The sequence below is a fragment of the Notothenia rossii genome, assembly GCF_949606895.1.
Source record: "Notothenia rossii genome assembly, chromosome: 6".
Lineage (NCBI taxonomy): Eukaryota > Metazoa > Chordata > Actinopteri > Perciformes > Nototheniidae > Notothenia > Notothenia rossii.
In genome coordinates this window covers 26,126,506-26,148,296 of record NC_136909.1, presented here as the reverse complement: position 1 = coordinate 26,148,296, position 21,791 = coordinate 26,126,506, and the positions used below count along the sequence as shown (strand labels likewise).

The 21,791-nt window shown below is 39.7% G+C and overlaps 3 protein-coding genes and 1 long non-coding RNA gene across 5 annotated transcripts; 1 reads left to right on the top strand and 3 right to left on the bottom strand.

Moving 5' to 3' along the window:
• Window positions 1–793: 793 nt before the first annotated feature.
• Window positions 794–2,417, top strand: LOC307042393. Its single transcript, XR_013809101.1, has 2 exons — window positions 794–1,188; window positions 2,055–2,417. It is a non-coding gene; the product is annotated as an uncharacterized lncRNA (long non-coding RNA).
• Window positions 2,418–7,417: 5,000 nt separating this feature from the next.
• On the bottom strand, window positions 7,418–12,413 carry kiss1rb (KISS1 receptor b). 2 transcript variants are annotated; one of them, XM_079687414.1, is made up of 8 exons: window positions 12,357–12,413; window positions 11,793–11,888; window positions 11,432–11,657; window positions 10,610–10,734; window positions 10,206–10,341; window positions 9,128–9,366; window positions 8,886–9,038; window positions 7,418–8,249 (listed from the first exon to the last, which is right to left on the bottom strand). In XM_079687414.1, exons 3-8 carry the CDS (start codon window positions 11,628–11,630, stop codon window positions 8,013–8,015), a joined length of 1,089 nt encoding a protein of 362 aa, XP_079543540.1. In that variant the 5' UTR covers window positions 11,631–11,657; window positions 11,793–11,888; window positions 12,357–12,413; the 3' UTR covers window positions 7,418–8,012. The 2 variants fall into 2 exon arrangements, with proteins under 2 accessions (XP_079543540.1, XP_079543541.1); XM_079687415.1 differs by lacking the exon at window positions 12,357–12,413 and having other exon boundaries at window positions 10,628–10,734; window positions 11,793–11,939.
• A 606-nt stretch (window positions 12,414–13,019) lies between these two features.
• Window positions 13,020–14,997, bottom strand: LOC307044552 (uncharacterized protein; the record flags this gene model as incomplete). The annotated part of the gene is made up of 4 exons (XM_079689863.1): window positions 14,941–14,997; window positions 14,773–14,845; window positions 13,361–13,808; window positions 13,020–13,147 (listed from the first exon to the last, which is right to left on the bottom strand). Exons 2-4 carry the CDS (start codon window positions 14,830–14,832, stop codon window positions 13,020–13,022), a joined length of 636 nt encoding a protein of 211 aa, XP_079545989.1. The 5' UTR covers window positions 14,833–14,845; window positions 14,941–14,997.
• An 845-nt stretch (window positions 14,998–15,842) lies between these two features.
• On the bottom strand, window positions 15,843–20,050 carry isca1 (iron-sulfur cluster assembly 1). Its single transcript, XM_079686467.1, has 4 exons — window positions 19,900–20,050; window positions 18,019–18,072; window positions 17,484–17,589; window positions 15,843–16,660 (listed from the first exon to the last, which is right to left on the bottom strand). Exons 1-4 carry the CDS (start codon window positions 19,978–19,980, stop codon window positions 16,512–16,514), a joined length of 390 nt encoding a protein of 129 aa, XP_079542593.1. The 5' UTR covers window positions 19,981–20,050; the 3' UTR covers window positions 15,843–16,511.
• Between the last annotated feature and the right edge of the window lie 1,741 nt (window positions 20,051–21,791).

Genomic DNA, 21,791 nt, shown 5'->3' with positions numbered 1-21,791 from the left:
GAATGAACATAGCGAGTGAAAACTGCAGAATGCAACTTTTGAAGACGTCCAGACTGCTGAAGCCTCATAGTTTATTCAGATGAACTGTGGAATAACCTTATACACAAAACAACACGTTGTATTTTGTCCCCCCTCACTTCCATTGAATGCAAACCACGAAGGGTTAATGTGTGATGTGTGCAGGACAGGAGGACAGGAGGAATGGTTACAGCTAGGAAAACCTGTTTCAATGTTTATGGCACATGCCTTTTGTTTTAAGAAAACTACCCTTTAACCCAGTTTTACCCCGTTGATAATCCAGGCTTGTAATAGTTTGCTTCGTAGTGTTTTATTCATTCATGAGCACGCAGTGGAAATACTACCAAAATCGGCATTTCCTGAAGGCAGCACAAGGATCCCACATTTTCTGAAAGCCATCTTATTGGCTGGTGTCACATGTCTATTTGGTAAACGGCTGTCATTGGTTAATATCGATTGAGATCTGGACTGATTGGCTCCACTGTTACGCCACAACAATGTGGGCGCGGGCCTGACACGCACGTGACAGACAGACAAACAACTTTCCTTAGAAACGGTTTATTCAAATAAATGTAAACTTCCATGAGTGAATGAAACTCTGTACCAGATGGAGGCGTGTGGTGCAGTGGGTTGTGTGTTGGTGTTCGGATCAGGGGGTCACAAGTCGTTGTCGTTGTGTCCCTGGGCAAGACATTTCACCCCAAATTGTTCCTGTGGGGATTGAGAGGCGAAGTCCCTCCCCTTCCGGGAGCCTCCATGGGACCCCGGAAGCGGAAAATTATACATTGAATTCAATGAAGAGAGAACACGTATCTTTTGATCCCGTTTGAATTGTGCCACGAACTACACATATGATGTTTGTCAATTTAAAAGAAGATTTTGCAAGTAAAAAAAAATAAAATGTGTCGTAAAACTGTGAAGTAACACATTTTTTTGTGTTAAGCCGCTCAGTGAACTACATGTCTCTGGTCCCGCACAATACGCGTCACCAACACAAAGATGGCCGTCACGTTTGCACATTTCACCTCATTCTTTCAGAATGAGAATAAAAGTATAAATCGAGGTGAAAATCACTATAAGTCTGGGCACGTTGAGAGCTGTACATACACGAAAGGGGAGTTAGTCGGTTCTGTAAGAGCCAGCATGCAGAACCGGCTTTACAAGGTTTCGGTGAGTAACACAAGTGCAATGTTTAACGTTAATGTCAGTCAATAAGGAGGAGAATGAAAAAGAAGATGATGAACCACAGACCCGGCATATAATGACTGCAGTGTGCAGGGCTGTGTTAATTTATGTTACTGTTATCAATAGCATTAGTTGACTGAGAAAACCGTCAAGAAAAAAAGTTTAGCGATGTTACGAGTCGACTAGTATAATATGCCCACGGCTGTGATTGACAACCTGGACAGCCAGTCAGAAGCTAGAATGCCAACCTAGAGAGCCAATCAGAACCTAGAACGGGTGTACTGTATACGGGTGTGTATGCTGTGGATAACATTAGTGTTCACAAGAACAAGGTACACTCCCGTGTTTTGTTTTAGTTGCTCTTCAGATTGAAGCGGACAGTTTTATATCGACTATACTGTATGTGTCCTTTTACATCTCGTTGTGTCATTTGAGTTTATTTGCTGTGTGTAGATTCAAGGATTTTGGTTATCTTGTCAATTTGTTTGGTTATCTAGGCACAGCTGTGTGTGACTCCCTCTGGTACACTGGTATGTGTTTTCCTAATGTAGAGAGCATTGATTAATTCATAAACTACACACTGAGTCTAGATCCTGACCAAATCCTTTTTTGTTGATCAAATGTTTTTCAAAAATGTAATACACATTTAAAAAAAATACAATGTACAATCACAACCAATACAACACAAATTACAAAAAATTCAGAAAAAACAAACAATAACAACAATCAGACAAGAGGACAAAACTATGGGAAAATAAACCCTCCCACCCTCAGATCTGGACCATCCTTGTATTGCTCATTCAATCTATTATAGCATGTTAACAAACATGGTACTTACTTTATTTGTACAGATCTACATGGGAGAGGATGGCACGATGCAGAGCGCTGTCTGGTTATGGCTAGAAAGGATCCGTCTAATGTAAATATGACGTCACGTTCTCGTTCTAACTCTCGTTGTAATCGGAGCGGCTCGGTTGTAATCGGAGCGGCTCGGAAGCGCAGTCACGTGGCTGAATGTTTACGTTTGGGATGGCGAGAAACTAAACTATATTAAATATGTAAATACTTGTTAGCGGTCTTGCTGTTGAAAGAAGAATGACAACACTGTAGATCAGCAACACTATGGTTTATTTTGTATTCACAGGCAAGTCAACGTTGTTGCAGTAAAAGTCCCAAGATAGCTCCTGGTGCAATAAAATGTATGTTGCATGTTACTGCTGTAGATGTGTTTACCTCTTTTATATCCCGTTGGGTAGTTTAATCTGCAGCAATGCACCATATTCTATAATATCATCATATATGTGTAGCTTTGTCTCGTCATATCTTTCAAAAGTAAAGTGAAACAGCTGTTTTCAGCTTTGTGATGATGTATTTTCCAGCTGATCCAAGAGGCTTTTTAAACACCTTACTTGGCTTAAGAGGGAGGGGAATTTTCTCAACACATAAAGGAACACTTTATCCTTCAGTTTATCACAAACATTACATCAACACATTTGGAGATCCTAATTTGAATCCAGTCTGTAATTTGATATTAAGGTTTTAATAATGAAATGAGGTCATGAATCGAGTTCAAGGTTAAGATCATCTTTATTATCCTATGTACAAAAATGAACATACAACATTAATATAACAGTAACGAATAAAACAAAATAACATTATGCAACTCTGATCTTCTTGCTGATACTTTTCAAAGTTAATTTGACATTTGCTCTACTTCTCCTGCTACTGTTTGCTCTGCTTTCAACTTCTCTTTCAACTCTGCTCTTTACTCTGCTTTCCCTGTTTCCTCTGTTCTCCTCTCCTCATCTTCTCCTCAGACTATCCTCGTTTTGCTGTATCCTCTCCTCTCCTGTTCTCCTCTCCTCATACTCTCCTCCTTTTGCTGTCTCCTCTCCTCTGTTCTCCTCATCTCCTCTCCTCCTTTTGCTGTTAGATATTTAGACTGTAATGACAGCTTATGATATACTTTTTATAACTACATCAATCACATTCAATGGATTCAAAAGGTTGTTTTACTTACCACCTCTTTACAGCTCCATTCATCTCCAAGCTTCCAACATTCACCTGGCGGTGGTGCCTTGGATGAAAACAACTTTTGATATGATACAATACAACAACAATAGTTAACACCTATCCACAGCAATAAGCACAATGAGAAGACTAATGGTCTCTTTTATATCAGGTTCTATTGGAGTGAAATGAACTGTGCCATGTCACATAGGATTGGAATGGATGATTGGCTGTGTTTTGTGAATATAGAGGAGATGGCAAAAGTAAATATACTTTGTTCTTACCTAAAGCATCTATCCTCCTCTTCGTACCCCTGCCTGCTCCTCCCGCATTAGACTGGGGACTTAGCTTTTCAAATCTTGTTCAAGCTGTCCACTCTGTAGTTGGATCTCATGACCTCAGCTTTATGACCCACCCGGCCTGAAAAAGGGTGTCTACGATGGCTGGTACTGAGAGGTGTTATGGTCCTCTTCTGCCTTTTGTGTTTGGGGGGGCGTGAAGGTGAGAGGAAGACTACTGTCATGTGGGGTGTGTTGCTTTACGTCCTCCAAAAGATCATTTAGTCTTGATATCACTGTACACATGAACGTCTCATCCTGTAGGTGGTATGTGTGCTCAGTAATTTCCCGCAATAAGGTCCCACACTGCTGTCGTTTCCTATCTCTTGAGGACTTTGAGTGGTTACCACTGCTCTGATTACAACAAGAGTTAGAACGACGTCTCTTCTCGATGTTCCCGCGATCTTCCCGCGTCCCGCCCACCCCGACCCTTTCCGATTACAGCCGAGCCGCTCCGATTACAACGAGAGTTAGAACGAGAACGTGACGTCATATTTACATTAGACGGATCCTTTCTAGCCATAACCAAGGAACCGGAAGTCTCACAGTAAGGTTTCAGCATGTGTGTTGCAGGACATGTGTTGGACACACAGACTGTGTGGTTGGTTGGACTCTGTCTCACAGGCAGGTTGCAGTGTAACATCAGAGGAGACTGGGCCAATTGTACATTCTCAAACTGCACCACTTAGAACTAACTAAACAATGCAGAGATTATTTTTATATAATTTTATTCAATAACCATAAGAAATTAAACAGCATTAAGTGATTTGTAAATAGGAATACAGATTTGACTTAATGTTTTCATAAATATATTTTTCTCCCTGTTTGTCATGGGACTTATTTTTACCCTCTCAAAGAACCGGAATCGAGAACCGAAAATAACTGGAATCGAAAAGCAGAACCAGAATCGTTAAAATCCAAACGATACCCAACCCTATGTGTGATGCAGTAAAATATTACCGCTCACTTATGTTAGCGGGGTCGTAAAAACCGTGGGAAAATGTAAAATACGATGGCGAAGAAGAAGATTCCAGTGGTCCCAATTCTGGACAAGTGAAAAATGTATTCGGACAAGTAAATTGCCAAACTCACTTGTCCATGGACAAATACTCTCTAAAAACTTTTTCTCACACTGGTCATACGTTTTACAACATTTTTACACATTTTACAATACAACATTATATTTTTCAAAGTTCCGGATGAAAACTTGGACTTTCAAATAAATTGTATTTTTTTGAATGATCAAAACTTATGACCCTGAAATAGCTCCATAGACGAGGTGATTAAGTGACTGAGGCTGTGAAGCAAAGCAAAGCAAAGGCAGTTGTTTATTATAGTGTGACAATGAAGAACATTTACATTTTACATTTAAATCCCGCTCAAAACCAGGACGGCTTGGCGCATGCGCAATTCATTTACAGTCTCGATGCGGGAGGGTGTGGCTGTCTCCTCTCTGCTCTGACTGCAGCTGAGCTGCTGCGGGAGGCAACTAGCGTCTGTGAGTACTATAGGAGGGCAGCAGGGGTAGAGGAGCTCACGGCAGCACCCGCGGCTCGTTAACTGCTGAACAATTCGTGAATCTCCAAACACCAGAAAAGTCCCTAATAATAGCATTACAAGTCTTTAGATTAGTCGTTAGTCGCTTTTGACAAAAATAGGTAGCCGGAGGTTTTGGAAAGCCGCCGAATTTAACGACAAAGTCGCCAAGTTGGCAACACCCCTCTGCTCTCCTCCTGCACTCTTTGGCAATTATTTCGCTGTGTGTAAAATGCTGCGTCCAAGTCCTCCTCGTAAACAATAGTAATCGAGGAATGAACATAGCCAGTGAAAACTGCAGAATGAAACTTTTGAAGACGTCCACTTGATTTGTCTTACCCAGACTGCTGAAGCCTCATAGTTTATTCAAATGAACTGTGGAATAACCTTATACACAAAACAACACGTTGTATTTTGTCCCTCCTCACTTCCATTGAATGCAAACCATGAAGGGTTAATGTGTGATGTGTACAGGACAGGAGGAATGGTTAGAGCTAGGAAAACCTGTTACACTGTTTATGGCACCTGCCTTTTGTTTAAAAAAAACTACCCTTTGACCCAGTTTTACCCCGTTGATAATCCAGGCTTGTAATAGTTTGCTTCGTAGTGTTTTATTCATTCATGAGCACGTAGTGGAAATACTACCAAAATCGGCATTTCATGAAGGCAGCACAAGGATCCCACATTTTCAGACAGTCATCTTATTGGCTGGTGTCACATGTTTGTTTGGTAAACGGCTGTCATTGGTTAATATCGATTTCGATCTGGACTGATTGGCTTCACTGTGGGCCTTTCTCACTTCTCTTAATTTTCATTTCCTCGCTCCTGGGTCTCACCGGAAGTTGATTTGTCTGCGCCCTCTTGAGTAGCGCCTTATTTTTGTCGGAGGAGCGAGGAGCGATAATGGAGGAGCTATAATCGAGGAACCACCAGACCATCCTCCGATGAAATCCTCAGATACTCGCCCCGCCCCCTTACTGTGTATCGCTCACTGATTGGACGATGCAGTGCATGCACTGATGTGATGCTTCTTGACATGAGAGCAGTTTCCAGCGGAGTGAAGAAACTACATGAACCTCACGGGAGTCACTCCTCAGCTTATACCGTCTTTTGTGTCAATTAATGTATCATTTAGTTACAAATGTGATATATCTGAACAACAAAGTGGTCAAATATCATTTTATTCATTTTTTGGAAACATTTTCATGATAGCTTTTTTCGTTTTACATTTTCATTTATTATCATTTCCATTCAGTCAGTCATTAAGTGCTATTTAAAATGTTAATTTGCTACATATCCAAACAAACAAAAAGTGTGCAATCCAATGAATGTTAATCTAACTGGGTTTTGATAGATAACACATCTCTTTTTCTTCTCTCTTATTTTATTTATTTTGTGCACTCAATATCAATCAAACTATTGTTCGTTTATACATTTTAAGAATGGCGTTTATCTTTTTTGAGAATTAGTTCTTATTTTATTTTTTATTTATTTGGGTTAACAGATGATACAAATGTTTGTGTCAGTAAATGTGTACTAACAGAGGCGGGTGTGTGTGGAAATAACGGGGACAGAGCTGGCTGCTGTCAGACGATCAGCTGTGCAGCGTCATCACAAACGGACGTCGCTTCACGACGCTCCGGAGGAAAGGACGTCCCATTGCTCTTAAAACTAATTTCCCTCCTTCTCGTGGTTTCCTTGCGTCCCTCCATGCTTCCCTGGTGGGAGGGACTTGTCACAGGGAAACGACGCAAGGAATCCATTTAACCGAAGTGAGAAAGGCCCTGTAACGCCACAACAATGTGGGCGCGCGCGCCTGACACGCACGTGACAGACAGACAAACAACTTTCCTTAGAAAGTGTTTATTCAAATAAATGTAAACTTGATTGAATGAAACTCTGTAGCAGATGTAGCCTTGCATTGTTTTTCTTCTTTTAAAAAAAAATTGTGTTCATGTTTATGGATGCCATCGTGTAAAATGAACAGTCTTAAGCGAGCTATTTCTGAAATAATTCCTTTGTAGGCTACCAACCTATACTTAACACTGGAAGAAATGCATTACATCCTAACTCTGACATTGTCCTTTCTCTTACAAGTAATTCAAAGTAAAGTAGTAAATACAAAATCATCATTTCAAAATCAGTGTTGTTCAAAGTGTTTCTGTAAAGACACAGGTTGCATGTTTAGTAAGAAAAGGAGATAAAGGAGAATCAGAGGAGCAGAACAATCTCACAAAGAAAATCTCAGCTTCATATTTGGCAATCCAGTTAACTTGCCAGAGTCAGCAACACTGAATTTAACAAAACAAAAAATGCAAAAACATACCAACTCATAATATAATTGTTTTATTATTTACTTTATAAACAGTTTATATCCATACTTAAAAGCCTGTTGAAGTACTTACAGATAGAAAGGTAAAGCTCAACTGATGGTCCCAAATATATACCTAATACCTAATATACCAGTGGTGCAGTGAAACCAAGTTAAAGAAACAAAAAAGACCAAGCAGAACTTGAGCAGGCAAAGCATAGTGTTTATCCCAGATTCTTCATACATTACTAAATCATTATATTCAACAAGGCTGCTGTCCATAAAGGACAGTTATCTCCATGAAATAATGTAAAGACAATAAAGCCAGAGCACAAACACGTTGACCTTCAATAAAATAAATTGGAAACTAGAAACGTGTGACGTGTTTCAGCAGCTTGTGAAAGTCACAATATGCTCCTGACTGCTCTGCTCCTACGAAGAGATTACATGGCAGTTATTATGGTTTGGATGTGTTGGTTTAAACCTGTTACTTACTTTTGTTGTTAGTATTTTCTATATGAAGCCCACATTGAGTCAGGATGACCAGTGTACATCCAGGGTGCTCTCATCTCCAGAACAAACTATAAATAAACAATGAGGGCACAGTGTAACCTTTAGGACACAGATGAAAGAAAGTTCAGCTCTGCTCCTCCTTTGGGTGCCTGGCGACCCATGTCTCCCCTGTCCTCTGTGTCCATGTTTCCCACCCTGACTCGCCCCCTTGTGCGCCACAGAAATACGGCGGGGAAGGCGTGCTTGAAGGCCTTCCTGAAGTTGTTGCCCATGAAGGCGTAAACGAGCGGGTTGACGGAGGAGTTGGAGTAAGACATGCAGTGACCCCAAATCTTCAGCTGTGGATGCAGAATTGAGACTGACTGAGATCAAAGACAATCAATCTGTGGCCGTTTTAGAACCAAGACAAGCATCCATTTCTGTCCCTAAAGTCTTGTCATTCACTGTCACTACCAGGAACTGCTCAACTCAGATTGATTCTCAGTACCTTTCAAAGAACATTCGAACATTATAGATCAAGGCTGCCCAAAGTGGGGCCAGCTGGCCGAAAAAGTGTACAACTATAAGGTTTGATTCAGCCTGTTGTTTCGAACGACAACAAAAAAAGGATTAAACCAAATTAAAATAGACTATATCATAATTTGAGAATGGCACACAAACATGACTTTGCACAAGACAGCTTGAGGTGAGCGAGGTAACAAGGAAATGGAGAGGCAGAGAAAGTGGTACACAGATTATAAGGCATTTCAATTTAGGGATGTTGGGATCCTAGTGTAATTTTGCATTTTAGCAATACGCTCAAGTAAAATATGTATTTGCTTCTGCCCTGTGGCCAAAGATTAGGATTACATTTATTTTCATCGTTTGCATTTTCAAATCCAGGTTGCACAATGAGGGGTTAAATATGACTGCACCATTTTGGATTATCTGTGCATATATAATAAGTCCCAAAATATGAATACCAAATGTGTCACCTTGTATAGAAGATAACTGCGGAGGCCAAAAGCTTGCAGGAGGATGCAGACCTGGATGGGGCCCCAGCAGATGAGGAAGAGAGCTACCATCACCACCACCATCCGGGAGATGCGCGCCCGTACGGCTGCTGCTCGCTCTGCATGAGCCTGGAGCTGGCGTTAGAGAGGCTTTGTAATTATTTGTATCACAATTTCTGTTTTGGGATTAAATAAGAAAAGTAATTCCTATATCTTTCTCTTACTTGGTAGCTGCTGTCGATGGGATTCACGCTGGCTTGCCCAATGCGCTTTAGCATGAAGGCGTAACAGGCGGTGATGGTGAGCAAGGGTAGAAGGTAGACGGCCAGGAAGCTGTAGATGATGAAGGCTCTCTGGAGGCTAGCAGAGGGGAAGACCTCACTGCAGTACGTCTGAGGGCCAAACCAGTATCCTGCCTCCAAACGCTGGTACACAGCGACAGGGATCGACAGAAGCAAAGAGCCTGGGCACGACAGAGGACAGGACAGTGTGACTCATCATGGTGTTCATAAAAACTTTCATTACTGCCACTAGATGCTTAACCTGTTGTTACACAAAACCATCTTAGAAGCTGTCGTTAGGCACTGTTTTAAAAAGGGCTTTCAAAAAAAGGAAGGAAAGGGAAAATGTGTGACTTTGTAGTTATTTTAAAATGTCTTATTTCATTAAGAAGATATTAAGCTGACAAGATGTTGATAACAATTTAACCTAAGTTAAAAACGTTTAAAATATCCTTTTATACACTTATACCTTACAGTCAGTCAATCAATGTCGATATGACAGCAAGGCCTAAAAACCCAAAAGAAAGAGAGGCTATTAAAAAATAAATGTATTCCGAACAATAATCCCAAATAAATTGCAGAAAGAATGTTTACTCCAGTCTGCATTAAATGTTTCTTTCATGATTTTTTCATTTTCAACACAACAGCAAAGGCAGCAAGCTCAGCTGCTTCAATATTTCGACTTAAGTTCAATACAGTGAATAAACTGTGGGGTTTTCTCCTTGTACGATATGAGGGTCTAAGGACAGAGGGTGTCGTTTTCTCATACTGATATTCTGCACAAACTGTGCTGCTGTATTAACTAGGTTATTTTTTCATTATATGTACAGCACTTTGGCTCGACCAAAAATCGTTTAAAAATGTGCTATATAAATAAAACTTGATTTGATTTTGATTTGATTTGAATAAATAATAACAATAATAATAATAATAAGAGTGATTAGAAGGTAAACAGAGCACCGTTAGCTGATCTGACTCTCCCATTGTCATTGTGTGCATAATGTGTTTGTTTGAGTGATACCTATCCAGATAGAAACGGAGATGGCGAGGGCCATGCGAGGCGTGCGGTGTTGCAGCGACTGCAGAGGGTAAACGGTCACGTAGCAGCGGTCCACACTCATGGCTGACAGAGTGATACATGTGGCCTGAGCAGTCACCTGAAACATGAAGGTCACAGGGAAGATTTGTTTCAAGGACACAAACACTTTTCCCCTTTTTCTCTGAGATTTTCAAGTAGGTTTTATGTTTTGCATCTAGGTTGAGTCGCATAGTTTATACAACTTAACATCTAAAATTGTTATTTTGCACATAATAGAATGTCAACATGGGATACAATCAGTTGTTATGCCTTGATAATAGAAATAATGGTCTCCAGAGGTTCCAGACCTGTTTGAGTTTGTGTGTTTATTTGTGCATATCTCTCACTTGCTGCAGGTAGTTTACCAGTCGGCACATAAACTCTCCAAAGATCCAGCTGGGCAGTGGGTACAGTGTGGCAGTGAAGGGTACGCAGCACACCAGAAACAAGATATCACTTGTGGCTAGGTTTACTGGAAGAGGAGGAGAATAGCCCAAACAGAGACATTTAATTCAAGACATGTCAAGTAGAAATGCACTCTTTCAAAAGTTCCCCAGCGCACCTGTGTTCAGCAGTTTGCTGCTTTTATTGATAAAGGTATACAATAATACACTTTCACTATGAATCTTATAAACTGACTAAACTAAACAAACTGAGAGCTTTACGGTTCCCTGTGGAGGGTTTGATCTTTTAGAAAGACTGTGGAACGCTTTTCTGTGAGTAGGTCACAACGATGAACGGATGGAGCATTATAATATTGTACTAACGTGAAAGTATTGTACAACCAGCAATGTGCCAACAAAGGCAGGACAGAAGAATACCACTTTTAAATTGAAAGTACCTAAAAAAAAAAAAATCAGTATTGCAAATCTTACGAGGCGGAAAATGCACTCAACATGTTTGTCGGACCTTAAACGTTTTGGTGAGTAAAACTGATTATGAATAAAACCTTTACTTATTTAAAAGAAAACTAGAAGGCACCTTACATTTTGTGCATTACATTACCGCCTTGCAGAAAGAGTCCCCTCATCTCTTTAGTTATCTTTTGTTGGGTTTAGATTTCCTTTTTGTACACAATCTATCGTGTTGGGCATCCCTCTCCCACATTTCTTTCACTTGACACTGAAAAGACACAATAAAAGAGCTGCTGTGCGCATAAACAATGTTACCTATGTAAAAGTTGGTGACGGTCTTCATCTGCTGGTGCTTGGTGACCACATGGATGACCAGCGAGTTCCCGACCAAGCCCACCAGCATGATGAGGCTGAAGAAAGTGGGGACCAGCCAGGAGTCCACCAGCACCGGGGGCCCCTGGCCCTCCAGAGCTGCAGACTCGTTGCACACAGACTCGCAGTCTCCCAATGTCATCTTCACAAACCACAGCCAGGTGGAGATCTGTGGTACAGACAATATTTAAATGTGGTCAAATCTGGGCTGATGTTATTATTATAATCTAAGCAAATGTAACAAAAAAATGATGACATCAAATTATAAAGACATGTTATGCTTTTTCTGAATTGCTTCTCTTACCTGTGCTGTTTGCTTCCACAGTGCTCCTCTCTCTGCTATACAAAGCTTTTGTCCCGCATTGGTCAGTGATGCGCTGCTCTTCTGTTCACTGCAGGTCTGAGATGAAAGCACTGTAACCCCCCACCATATATGGGGAGGGGGGGGGGGACTGGGGACATTTTGCTCTGAGAGTGTTTTTGAGAGCAAAAGAAAGAGCGACTGAGGTAGCTTTTAAACCTAACCTCCTTAATTAGCTGTAATTGCCCAGGGCCCGGTGCCCTGTAAAGTGACTGCAGCTAGATTGGAATCCTCTGAGCATCCAGAAGTTGCAATGTGTCTGCAGCTGAACAGTAAAATAGTGTAATGTTCAACATTGATGTCACAAAAGCCCCAGTTTATCCTTAACTCTTTTCCAGTTAAAGTCTGTCTGAATAATTAATTCCTTTGTCTTCCACTTCCTCTTTAAATGTGCGTATGTCAATCTACTAAAGGTACAGCCTAGAGGCTCCCGTACCTTCGCAATTAATTTCATCAATACTGAAACATAGTGGTTCAAACAGGGAAATCATAAAAACAGGTACTTACCTGCAAACAACATGAACGTGAATCAGTCAGCTGGAGGTTGTGGTGACCGCCAGACGCCACAACAACAACAACAACCCGTTTTTATAGCTATCATTACATCCTTCATGAGATTTGCTGCAGAGTAGCAAGTGCCAATTACACAGCGGTACACAAGTGGAGATAAAAAGTGTTAAATTCAATGTTTACAGTCTGTTGTTTTTTCGATGTATAGCTCTGGCCTTTAAACAAATAAAACATGTACTTTAGAGAACCTGTCTGTGCATGAACAAATATATATATTTAGGTTAAATATGTTGAGAGCTGCATTGCCATCCACGGCTTATGAGTACAGTTGCTCCTACCTATTCTTTCCCTTTGGTAAAAAAATAACAAATCTAAAAAAAGTTAACTGAATGTTACAAAAAATGTACCACAAATAAAAAGAAATCTGTTTTACATCTCTGCAAAATACCAAATTTAGACAGTGCCTTTAGTTTGGATTTGCGTTAGACTTAGATTATTTTTTACATGCTGTGTTTCTAATATTTGAACGTATGTCTCCTTAAGAAGTAACCATGTGTAACACATGTTTTGACTTTGTAAGTGCTATGTAAAAAAGTTAAAACAACAGACAAACTATCTCTTCTGGTTCCAGTTTGAGTTTATCGTTTCTGTTGGTTTGGATTAGTCGTCGCAAGCCTTTTTCCCAGCTGCTGCAAAGTTCCTTGCGACTCCAGACTTCTTTGAGGCACCTGAAAACAGCTTCCTCTGGAGGTCTCTCAAGTCCTCAAAGAACCATGCACTGGTCGGCCCTGGATCAGGATCAACATGAAAATAGTTATAGAAGGATCTACAAACGATCTACTCAATGGTCTATGCACTAAAACATGGTCATTGTTTGAATTGCATTTGCTCCATATTGTAGTAGCTTTGTTTGCCATGATCATATCATTATGCAACCCCAGGAAAATGGTCTGTCTTCAGAATATTTATGTGTATTTATGAATGTTACGATTATTATTGACCGGATTGGGCATTCTGGTCAGGCAGTGTCCTCCTGGTCCGAACCTGCCCCCCGAGGATGTGTGGATGCATCTCTCGCTCTTCAAGTCGCTCTCCAATAGAGCCGCCAGAGTCAGAGGGCAGCCTCTTTTCTACCAGGTGAGCAGGAAAGACACATGTCGAGGATGGTAAGCCTGGCTGCAGATGCTCCTCCTGAGAAGAGGCCACTGCAGTGCTGATGGGCTCAGGAAGAGGGATTGGTAAACTCACTTTCAGGAAGTCCCGACTCTTAAACTGCCGCCTCGACAGCCGCCTGATGTTTTCAGGGAGGGTGGCTCTGGATCTAAAGGTCCCATTGGTTTTAGAAGGGCCTGCCCCTGTGTTGGTCAGGGTGGAGAGGGAGGTGCTGATGTTTCGGGGGTCTAAAGATGGAGATCTCCTCTCAGCCAAAGCCGCTAATAACTCTGACATCTGAGAGAATAGCAGACACAGGTAGAGGGGGAGTTTCACAGAAATCTGACATAGAGATGAAATATTTAGGAACATTCTTCTGAAGCACATCAACCTCCAGCGACTTTTCTACTGTAATTCATACATCATAGTTCCCACAGAGGGTGGCTGTGTGTGTGTTCTTCTTCTTTTTTTTTAAAGCAAACTTGATCTTATTGTCTTTGTCAACATATTGGACTTCATAGCTCAAATTGAACAAATCTAAATATATGTAAAGTAAAAGGGGTCCGTTGTAGTGAAAAACCAACATAGGACTATGACCGACTGTGCATTTCCAGTCTCAAGATCTTGAACGTCTTTGAGTTGTTTTGGTTCTCCGGCTGCAGCTTTACTCTTTTGGTTCACTTTCATCTTTTTATGAGCACAATTTCTGCAAACAACTGTTTAGTTTTCTGAAAGCAGCTGGTTTAGTTTCTGCAAGTGGCTGGTTTAGTTTCTGAATACAAGGTTCTGGAAACCACCTCTTATCACTAAAACAAAGTTAGTGAACATGCTGGAGCTTTTAGCTGCTAGATAGAGCTGTACGTGTCCCTTAGGAGTTGGTGGAGACCAATTATAGTGATACATTTAAATAGATAACTGGAATGCCAAGAATCAGATGGAGAGTGCTTCTCTATCTTTAAACTTTACATGAATGCTAATATTACTTGGATGCAGCTGTAACTAACATCTCCATCTTAACACATGTCAAAGTTGCATTCAAAGCCTGTTCAGCAGTCCTTAAGTGGAAAAAGCAAACCTAATAATATTATTTTCTAGATAACTTAAGCCAACACAACAGTATAACAGTTAATATTAAATAAATCTGCACATCCTTCTTTACTCTAATTGATGATATCTCTCTAAACTACATTTTAGAGTTCACTTGAAAATGTGGCCAAATTATAATATAGCAATAAATACTGTGTGTTCATTTTTTAACTACCTTGAGCTCATTAGGCTCTCTGTTGTCCAGCAGATCTCCATCCTTGTTTTGATTGTCCATGACCCCGAAGGACCTTCAAACATCGAACAGAGCAGCCACATGTTACTTCAGTGAGATGAACACCCTAAAATATGGGTTATTAACATATATATTTGAAAACCATGATACCTGCTTGTCCTTAGTTACTTCCCTGTTGACATTTCCATTTGGTTCCAACACTTGTGCTCTCACCATAACAACTGAGCCATCTCCATGACAACTGGCCTGGTTTCTCCAATGATTAAGTTTTTTCTGGCACAAACTCAAAAGTCACCCTGTCTCTTCATCCAACACTCTCTCTTTAAATAAATAAATAAACTCAATTTGATTTGCAAAAGTAAATGCCATGATTTAAAAAAGGAACTCAGGTTGGAGAAGTAAATGTGGCATGGAAAAACTAGATTTCATGGATGTGAACGTTACCTTCAATTTCAAATAAACAAAATAATGAAATGTTGCAGAATATTTTTTGCGCATAATACCACATTTTTTTATTAGAAAGACTAGCCTACATATAATTGAACAAAAATAACCTGAAAAGTTGTTTTAAAGTCATGAAAGGGTATTTTCAGCAGCAACAATATTCTTTATCCACATTTTCTCCCCAAAGAATTATTATATGGAACAAAAACACATAACCATCGCAGGAATCTACCATTGTTAATACCAGAATAAATATTTAAAGTTAAATAACTACTAATTAAAATAAGGATTATTTTACTTGTTACATTTCACATTAACAAGCTAAGCTCCCAATTAACAGTTCATCTGAATAATGAAAAATAACAAATTTATCATTAATATAATACGCTATGAGATTTTTTTTAAAGAAATGTGATTTTGCCTAACTTTTTTAAAACTATTTTATATTATTTGTCACAGTTCACATTATGTCCATATGCTACCCCCTTTTTTAATGTGTAATCTAAAGAATAGAGTATAATCTCATATAATGATCTCAAAGGTTTTTTCGAGTTAGCTAAAAATCTGATTCAAAACTTAAAAACAGCGGTCACACAATTTCACATGACTGTATTTAGCTATTTATTATCACATTTGTACAGAGACATATTGCACAGTACAAACACAAAGTCCTGGCTTTGCTCAAATAATGAAGAAACCAACATAAACCTCATGTACTCCTATATGAGGGAATAATGTATTTTGTGCGTGATTTTTTACTTGTGTGCGTGGTTCAAGGGAGATACATTATTTATATTTACACAGAGAGATAAATATACACTTTACAAACTCATAAAAAGCTTTTCCACTTTTGCATACTGCTGCTAACTTGCCACTGGGTGATAGAATACTGTCTTACAGCATGAAAGTTTTAAATTGTAGCAAATCACTTTTAATTAAAAAAAGTCCTGCTATTGAGGTCTTATAAGGTTTTTTTTAGACTCAGAGCCAAGCGAAAAAAGAGAGGTATCTGAACCTAAAATCAACAAGTCAAGATAGTTTAGACTACTACACAGATGGTATTAAAAACCTCCTCTAAAAATGATTATGCAATACTTGGCCTCCTCAAGTATGTGTGTGTATGCGAGTAGTCTGCAGTCAGAGCGGTATAAGAGGAGCGCAGGCACGTCCACATCTCAGATGTCCTCATGTCCCACTTCCTCGCCAACATTCAGTGTCTCAGTCTTTATGGGCAGGACAGGGTGCAGGAGCAGGGAGGTACAGGAGCTCCACCACGCTCATATGTTGAAGCTCTCTCCACAGCCACACGTGCCCTTTATGTTGGGATTGTTGAAGACAAATTCACTGGACAGCTTGGACTCCACATAGTCCATCTCAGTGCCCAGAAGGGTCAGCTGAGCCTTCTTCTCTATGAACACCCTAACACCTGCAAGAGAAGCACATTACAGCCGTCACAACTCACAACTGCTTACCTAAATGTAGTATACGATACGACGTTACAATACGATGATATTTAAGACAAGATAAAAGGAAACAGACATTAACATAATAGCAAAGTCTAGTATATAGACTGAGTATGACACGTTCCCATCAGTAAAACAAACCTTAAAATTCAAAAAACACAATTTGAAATAAAACCTCTATGTGTAAGAATGGAAATAGGTCTGGCAATTGATTAAAATAAAAAACAATTCTAGTGAAACTCCAAATGTCTCAATCCCCTGTTTAATACCAAATAAATGAGTGTATATTCATTTTAATATTTGATTTCATAAAGAAAAAAAAAAAACATCTCCCTCACACAACTGTACATATTCAAGTTCCTCCAAAAACTACATTTTATATTATTACGTTAGAACACATCATTTTAAGATGTACCTATGATTAGTACTCTTTTTGATTTACTGTAGACCTTGAAAGCCTCATCATGTTTCACCATGGCAACAACAGCTCATGTTAACTCATTCTCCTCTGCCCATGCCAATGAGTCAAACAATACAGCGGCAATAAAACGACTTGCAGACATTAAAGGGTTGCCTTTGACAGCCCTAATTTGATCATTTCCATCTTTAGCAAACCTAGTTTTAGTATAAATAGAAAAATTACGGTGGCAAAAAGCAATTTATGCTGTAATTCATTGTAAAAAAAGAAAGAGAGTTTAATGTATTAGATCTTTGTTCTGCCAGGCTTCCTTACCCCAACTTTTACATTTTATTACAAGGATAGCAAAACAATGACATAAGGCTCACCATCTTGCAGTACTTCCTCATCAGATTTGTCTTTTTCCTTGGTGTAGTCCAGTGTGTACGTCAGTCCATTACAGCCACGCGTTCTCACTCCGACCTTCATAGCAATCTATGAAGAACCAAACACAACGACATCACCATTCATTGTCAGGTATCCATTATGAATCACTGCTTACAGTACCGCATGAGACATTGTCTGACCACTGGCGAATGTGGCAAAAATAATAAATTCAGTGTGGAATAACAGATGTTTAATGATCATCTGCTGCCACTTGATATTACTAAAGTTCTTTAAAATCCTACTTCAAGAGATATGTTGCCTAAAAAACACACATAGGAAGGGAAAAAGGTGATTAACCTAATTATTCCATTATATATAAGGTTAAGATAACACAGTCCGATACAACTATTCAAAGAAGATAAGTATACATTATTATTTTTGATTTATTGTAAATTGAAAATGTAATCCTAAAACCACACAGCGCCCTGTGGCAGCACTGTTTGTCTGACAATATGATGTTCAGGGTCAGTTACTTACAAATCCAGGCTTGTTCTTCAACAGAAGACTGATCCTGTTCACAGCTGATGGAGTCTAAAGGAAACAGAATAGAAGATGAAAGGTTAATACAATATTGGATTCAGATGGAAGCAGTGCTTTGTTTAAAAAAAACTAACTGTTTTTTGTTTGTCATACTTTTGCTCAATGTGCTTCATACAGTCCATGGTGCAGGTGTAGGTTTCTATGATTGTTTTGAATAGTTTTGCTCCCCACTGTGAGAATGTTCTATTGCCCAGGCAAGTACCAACACTATAACAATATAACACACACCCCTGTAGCCCCTTGTGCAATTGAGTGGACATTATGTAAATCTATTTAACATGTTCATACAAATGCTCAACTTTTTAGTCTGATATCTTGTTTCAATAGTTACTTTCTGTATTATTATTTGTATACTATGTTATCTTTACCTTGTGTGAATCCTGTTTTTCATTCTGACACTGTTGCTGCTATAAACAAATGAATTTCCAAGGGGATAAATAAAGTTTCATCTTATCTTATCTTATTAGTCACACAGTGCTAATGAATCCCTTAAAGCTGAGTGGAGCTGCTGATGCAAATGTACAGCAAATCTCAAATGTGTGACAGCCAGTTGTATAATGACCAAACTGTCAGCCAGTATTGAAAACCTAAAATCTCATTGTATACATGAGGTGTAATATTAACCATTATATCATGTGGTATGAGTATAATTATCTTTAGTCCCTGACAGGTAAAGAAAATAACAACAGGACCCTATAATAAACACATGCTCTGCTGTGTCATTGAGGGACTTCTTAACAGTTACCTCGGCACTCTATCTTTTATCAGCTCGGACCACCAGTGCACACATTATCTGGCAACAACACCAACAGCAGAGCTCGCCAGGCTGATATTCAACACCAGAACAGTTTCATCCCGCCCATTATAACATTAATGTAACAAACGGTCACTGTGCACTGACAAATTGCTACCCTGAATCTATTCGTTTACATTTAAAAACAACATTGTGTGATCTGCCACAAACGATTATTTCCTTTAGTCGTCAGCTAACAACAGTGAAGAGTGACAGTAAATGTGGGTTTGATGAGGGCAACATGCAATGATTGAGCGGTTTTTGTTTTTATTTTACTTAACCTTTATTTAAGAAGGAAGGTCTCGTTGAGATTTTCAAGAGAGTTCTGGCCAAGATAGGCAGCAGCACTGTTACATAACAAACATCTAAACATCGTAAAAAGCATCTACAGACAGCATTTTCTTCTTCTCGGTCATTAAGCAGCACTTTAAAAGTGTTAAGAGACACCAGCTCCATGAGTTTACCATAGGATTAACATAATATTGAATATTGAGGAAGCCCTTGTGGCCCATGGCATCTGTGCCTCAACTCGTTTACTCTGAAATTTAATAAATCACCCATCAGATCTTCTCACATCTATAACATATTGCCCACTTGGATGCCACAAATGCCCTAAAGATTTATATAGATGTCAAAATATTAATATGCGGCTAACTGTAGCTGAACAAAGGTGTCCAAAGTACATTACCCAACAACTTAGCTTAGCAAAGGTTAGCATCTAGTTCAGCCAAGGCCAGTTATATTCTTAGGACCGAGTGATTGTATAACCACCCTTGTGTGAACATCAGCTAAAACAGATATAGGAACATCAACAAGCTGACATGTGTTATGTTGCAGGAAAGCTTGGTAAAGGTTGTACTTTACTGCGTGGAGCTTTTAAGTGACAGAAGGTTAGCTAGCTTACCTAATGCTGGATCACGTAACGTTCACGGGCGCAGGATGTTAACGCCACACTTTGTGTATTAACATGTATTACATGAAGAAAACTGTTTAATGTGCGTTTATTAACAAAGCTAATGACTTACCAGTGTCAGTGCGGCTCTTGTAGGCAGAATCTTTCTTTTGCTGACCGCTCGGACGGTCGCACGCACCATGGAGGCAGACATGTTGCTTCAGTACAATCACAACATTGAATTGCGTAAGCGCGTCAGAAAATTACCAACCGTCCAAAATAAACAGACCGTCAACGATTGGCTAAAACTATGACGGACAGATGTTTCAGCCAATGGGCTCACTGATAAACATCTATTCGTTGTGTAACTTACTTATATGCTACTTTATGCGTGTCTGAGCACTTGAATGGATCGTTTCGTTCAGCGCCATATACAGGACTGTCTCAGAAAATTAGAATATTGTGATAAAGTTCTTTATTTTCTGTAATGCAATTAAAAAAACAAAAATGTCATACATTCTGGATTCATTACAAATCAACTGAAATATTGCAAGCCTTTTATTATTTTAATATTGCTGATTATGGCATACAGCTTAAGAAAACTCAAAAATCCTATCTCAAAAAATTAGAATAGTTCCTCAGACCAAGTAAAAAAAAAAGATTTATAACAGCAAAACACAATCAAACATTTGAAAATGTCCATTAATGCACTCAGTACTACTTGGTTGGGAATCCTTTTGCACGGATTACTGCATCAATGCGGCGTGGCATGGAGGCAATCAGCCTGTGGCATTGCTGAGGTGTTATGGATGCCCAGGATGCTTCAATAGCGGCCTTTAGCTCATTAGCATTGTTGGGTCTGGTGTCTTTCAGCTTCTTCTTCACAATACCCCACATATTCTCTATGGGGTTCAGGTCAGGGGAATTTGCAGGCCAATCGAGGACAGTAATGCCATGGTCAGTACACCAGTTACTGGTGGTTTTGGCACTGTGGGCAGGTGCCAGATCATGCTGGAAAATGAATTCCTCATCTCCATAGAGCTTTTCAGCAGACGGAAGCATGTAGTGCTCTAAAATCTCTTGGTACACAGCTGCATTTACTCTGGGCTTGATGAAACACAGTGGACCAACACCAGCAGCTGACATGGCTCCCCAAACCATCGCTGACTGTGGGAACTTCACACTGGATTTCAAGCAACTTGGATTTTGCTCCTCTCCAGCCTTTCTCCAGACTCTGGCGCCTTGACTTCCAAATGAAATACAAAACTTGCTTTCGTCTGAAAAGAGGACTTTGGACCACTGTGCAACTGTCCAGTGCTTCTTTTCCTTAGCCCAAGTCAGACGCCTCTTCCGTTGTCTTGAGTTCAGAAGTGGCTTGACCATGGGAATACAGCTATTGTAGCCCATTTCCCGGACACGTCTGTGAACAGTGACTTTTGATACCTGGACTCCAGCTTCAGTCCACTGTCTTTGAAGCTCCCCCAAATTCTGGAAGCGACTCTTCTTCACAATGCTGTTAAGGCTGCGGTCATCTCTCTTGGTTGTGCAGCGTTTCCTGCCACATTTCCCCCTTCCAACAGACTTTTTGTGGATGTGCTTTGAAACTGCACTCTGTGAACAGCTTGCTCTTTGAGAAATTTCTTTTTGTGTCTTACCCTCCTGATGGAGGGTGTCAATGACGGTCCTCTGGACAGCAGTCAGATCAGCAGTCTTCCCCATACTTGTGATTTAGTTTACTGAACCAAGCTGAGTGTTTTTCAAGGCTCAGGAAACCCTTGCAGGTGTTTCGAGTTAATTAGACGATTCAAGTGATTCGTTGAACACCCTACTAGTATACTTTTTCATGATATTCTAATATTTAGAGATAGGATATTTGAGTTTTCTTAAGCTGTATGCCATAATCAGCAATATTAAAATAATAAAAGGCTTGCAATATTTCAGTTGATTTGTAATGAATCCAGAATGTATGACATTTGTTTGTTTTTTTTAATTGCATTACAGAAAATAAAGAACTTTATCACAATA

Bases quoted from the DNA above. Each gene is read 5' to 3' on its own strand.
- kiss1rb (XM_079687414.1), bottom strand. From the start codon at position 11,630: ATGACATTGGGAGACTGCGAGTCTGTGTGCAACGAGTCTGCAGCTCTG. The intron at 10,342-10,609 runs GTGAGAGATATG...TTCATGTTTCAG, and splicing joins TGGTAAACTACCTGCAGCAA to GTGACTGCTCAGGCCACATG. The intron at 9,367-10,205 runs GTATCACTCAAA...TGTCGTGCCCAG, and splicing joins CTCCGTTTCTATCTGGATAG to GCTCTTTGCTTCTGTCGATC.
- isca1 (XM_079686467.1), bottom strand. From the start codon at position 19,980: ATGTCTGCCTCCATGGTGCGTGCGACCGTCCGAGCGGTCAGCAAAAGA. The intron at 17,590-18,018 runs GTAAGTAACTGA...GGTTCTTCATAG, and splicing joins TGAAGAACAAGCCTGGATTT to ATTGCTATGAAGGTCGGAGT. The intron at 16,661-17,483 runs GTGAGCCTTATG...CTTCTCTTGCAG, and splicing joins TGAGGAAGTACTGCAAGATG to GTGTTAGGGTGTTCATAGAG.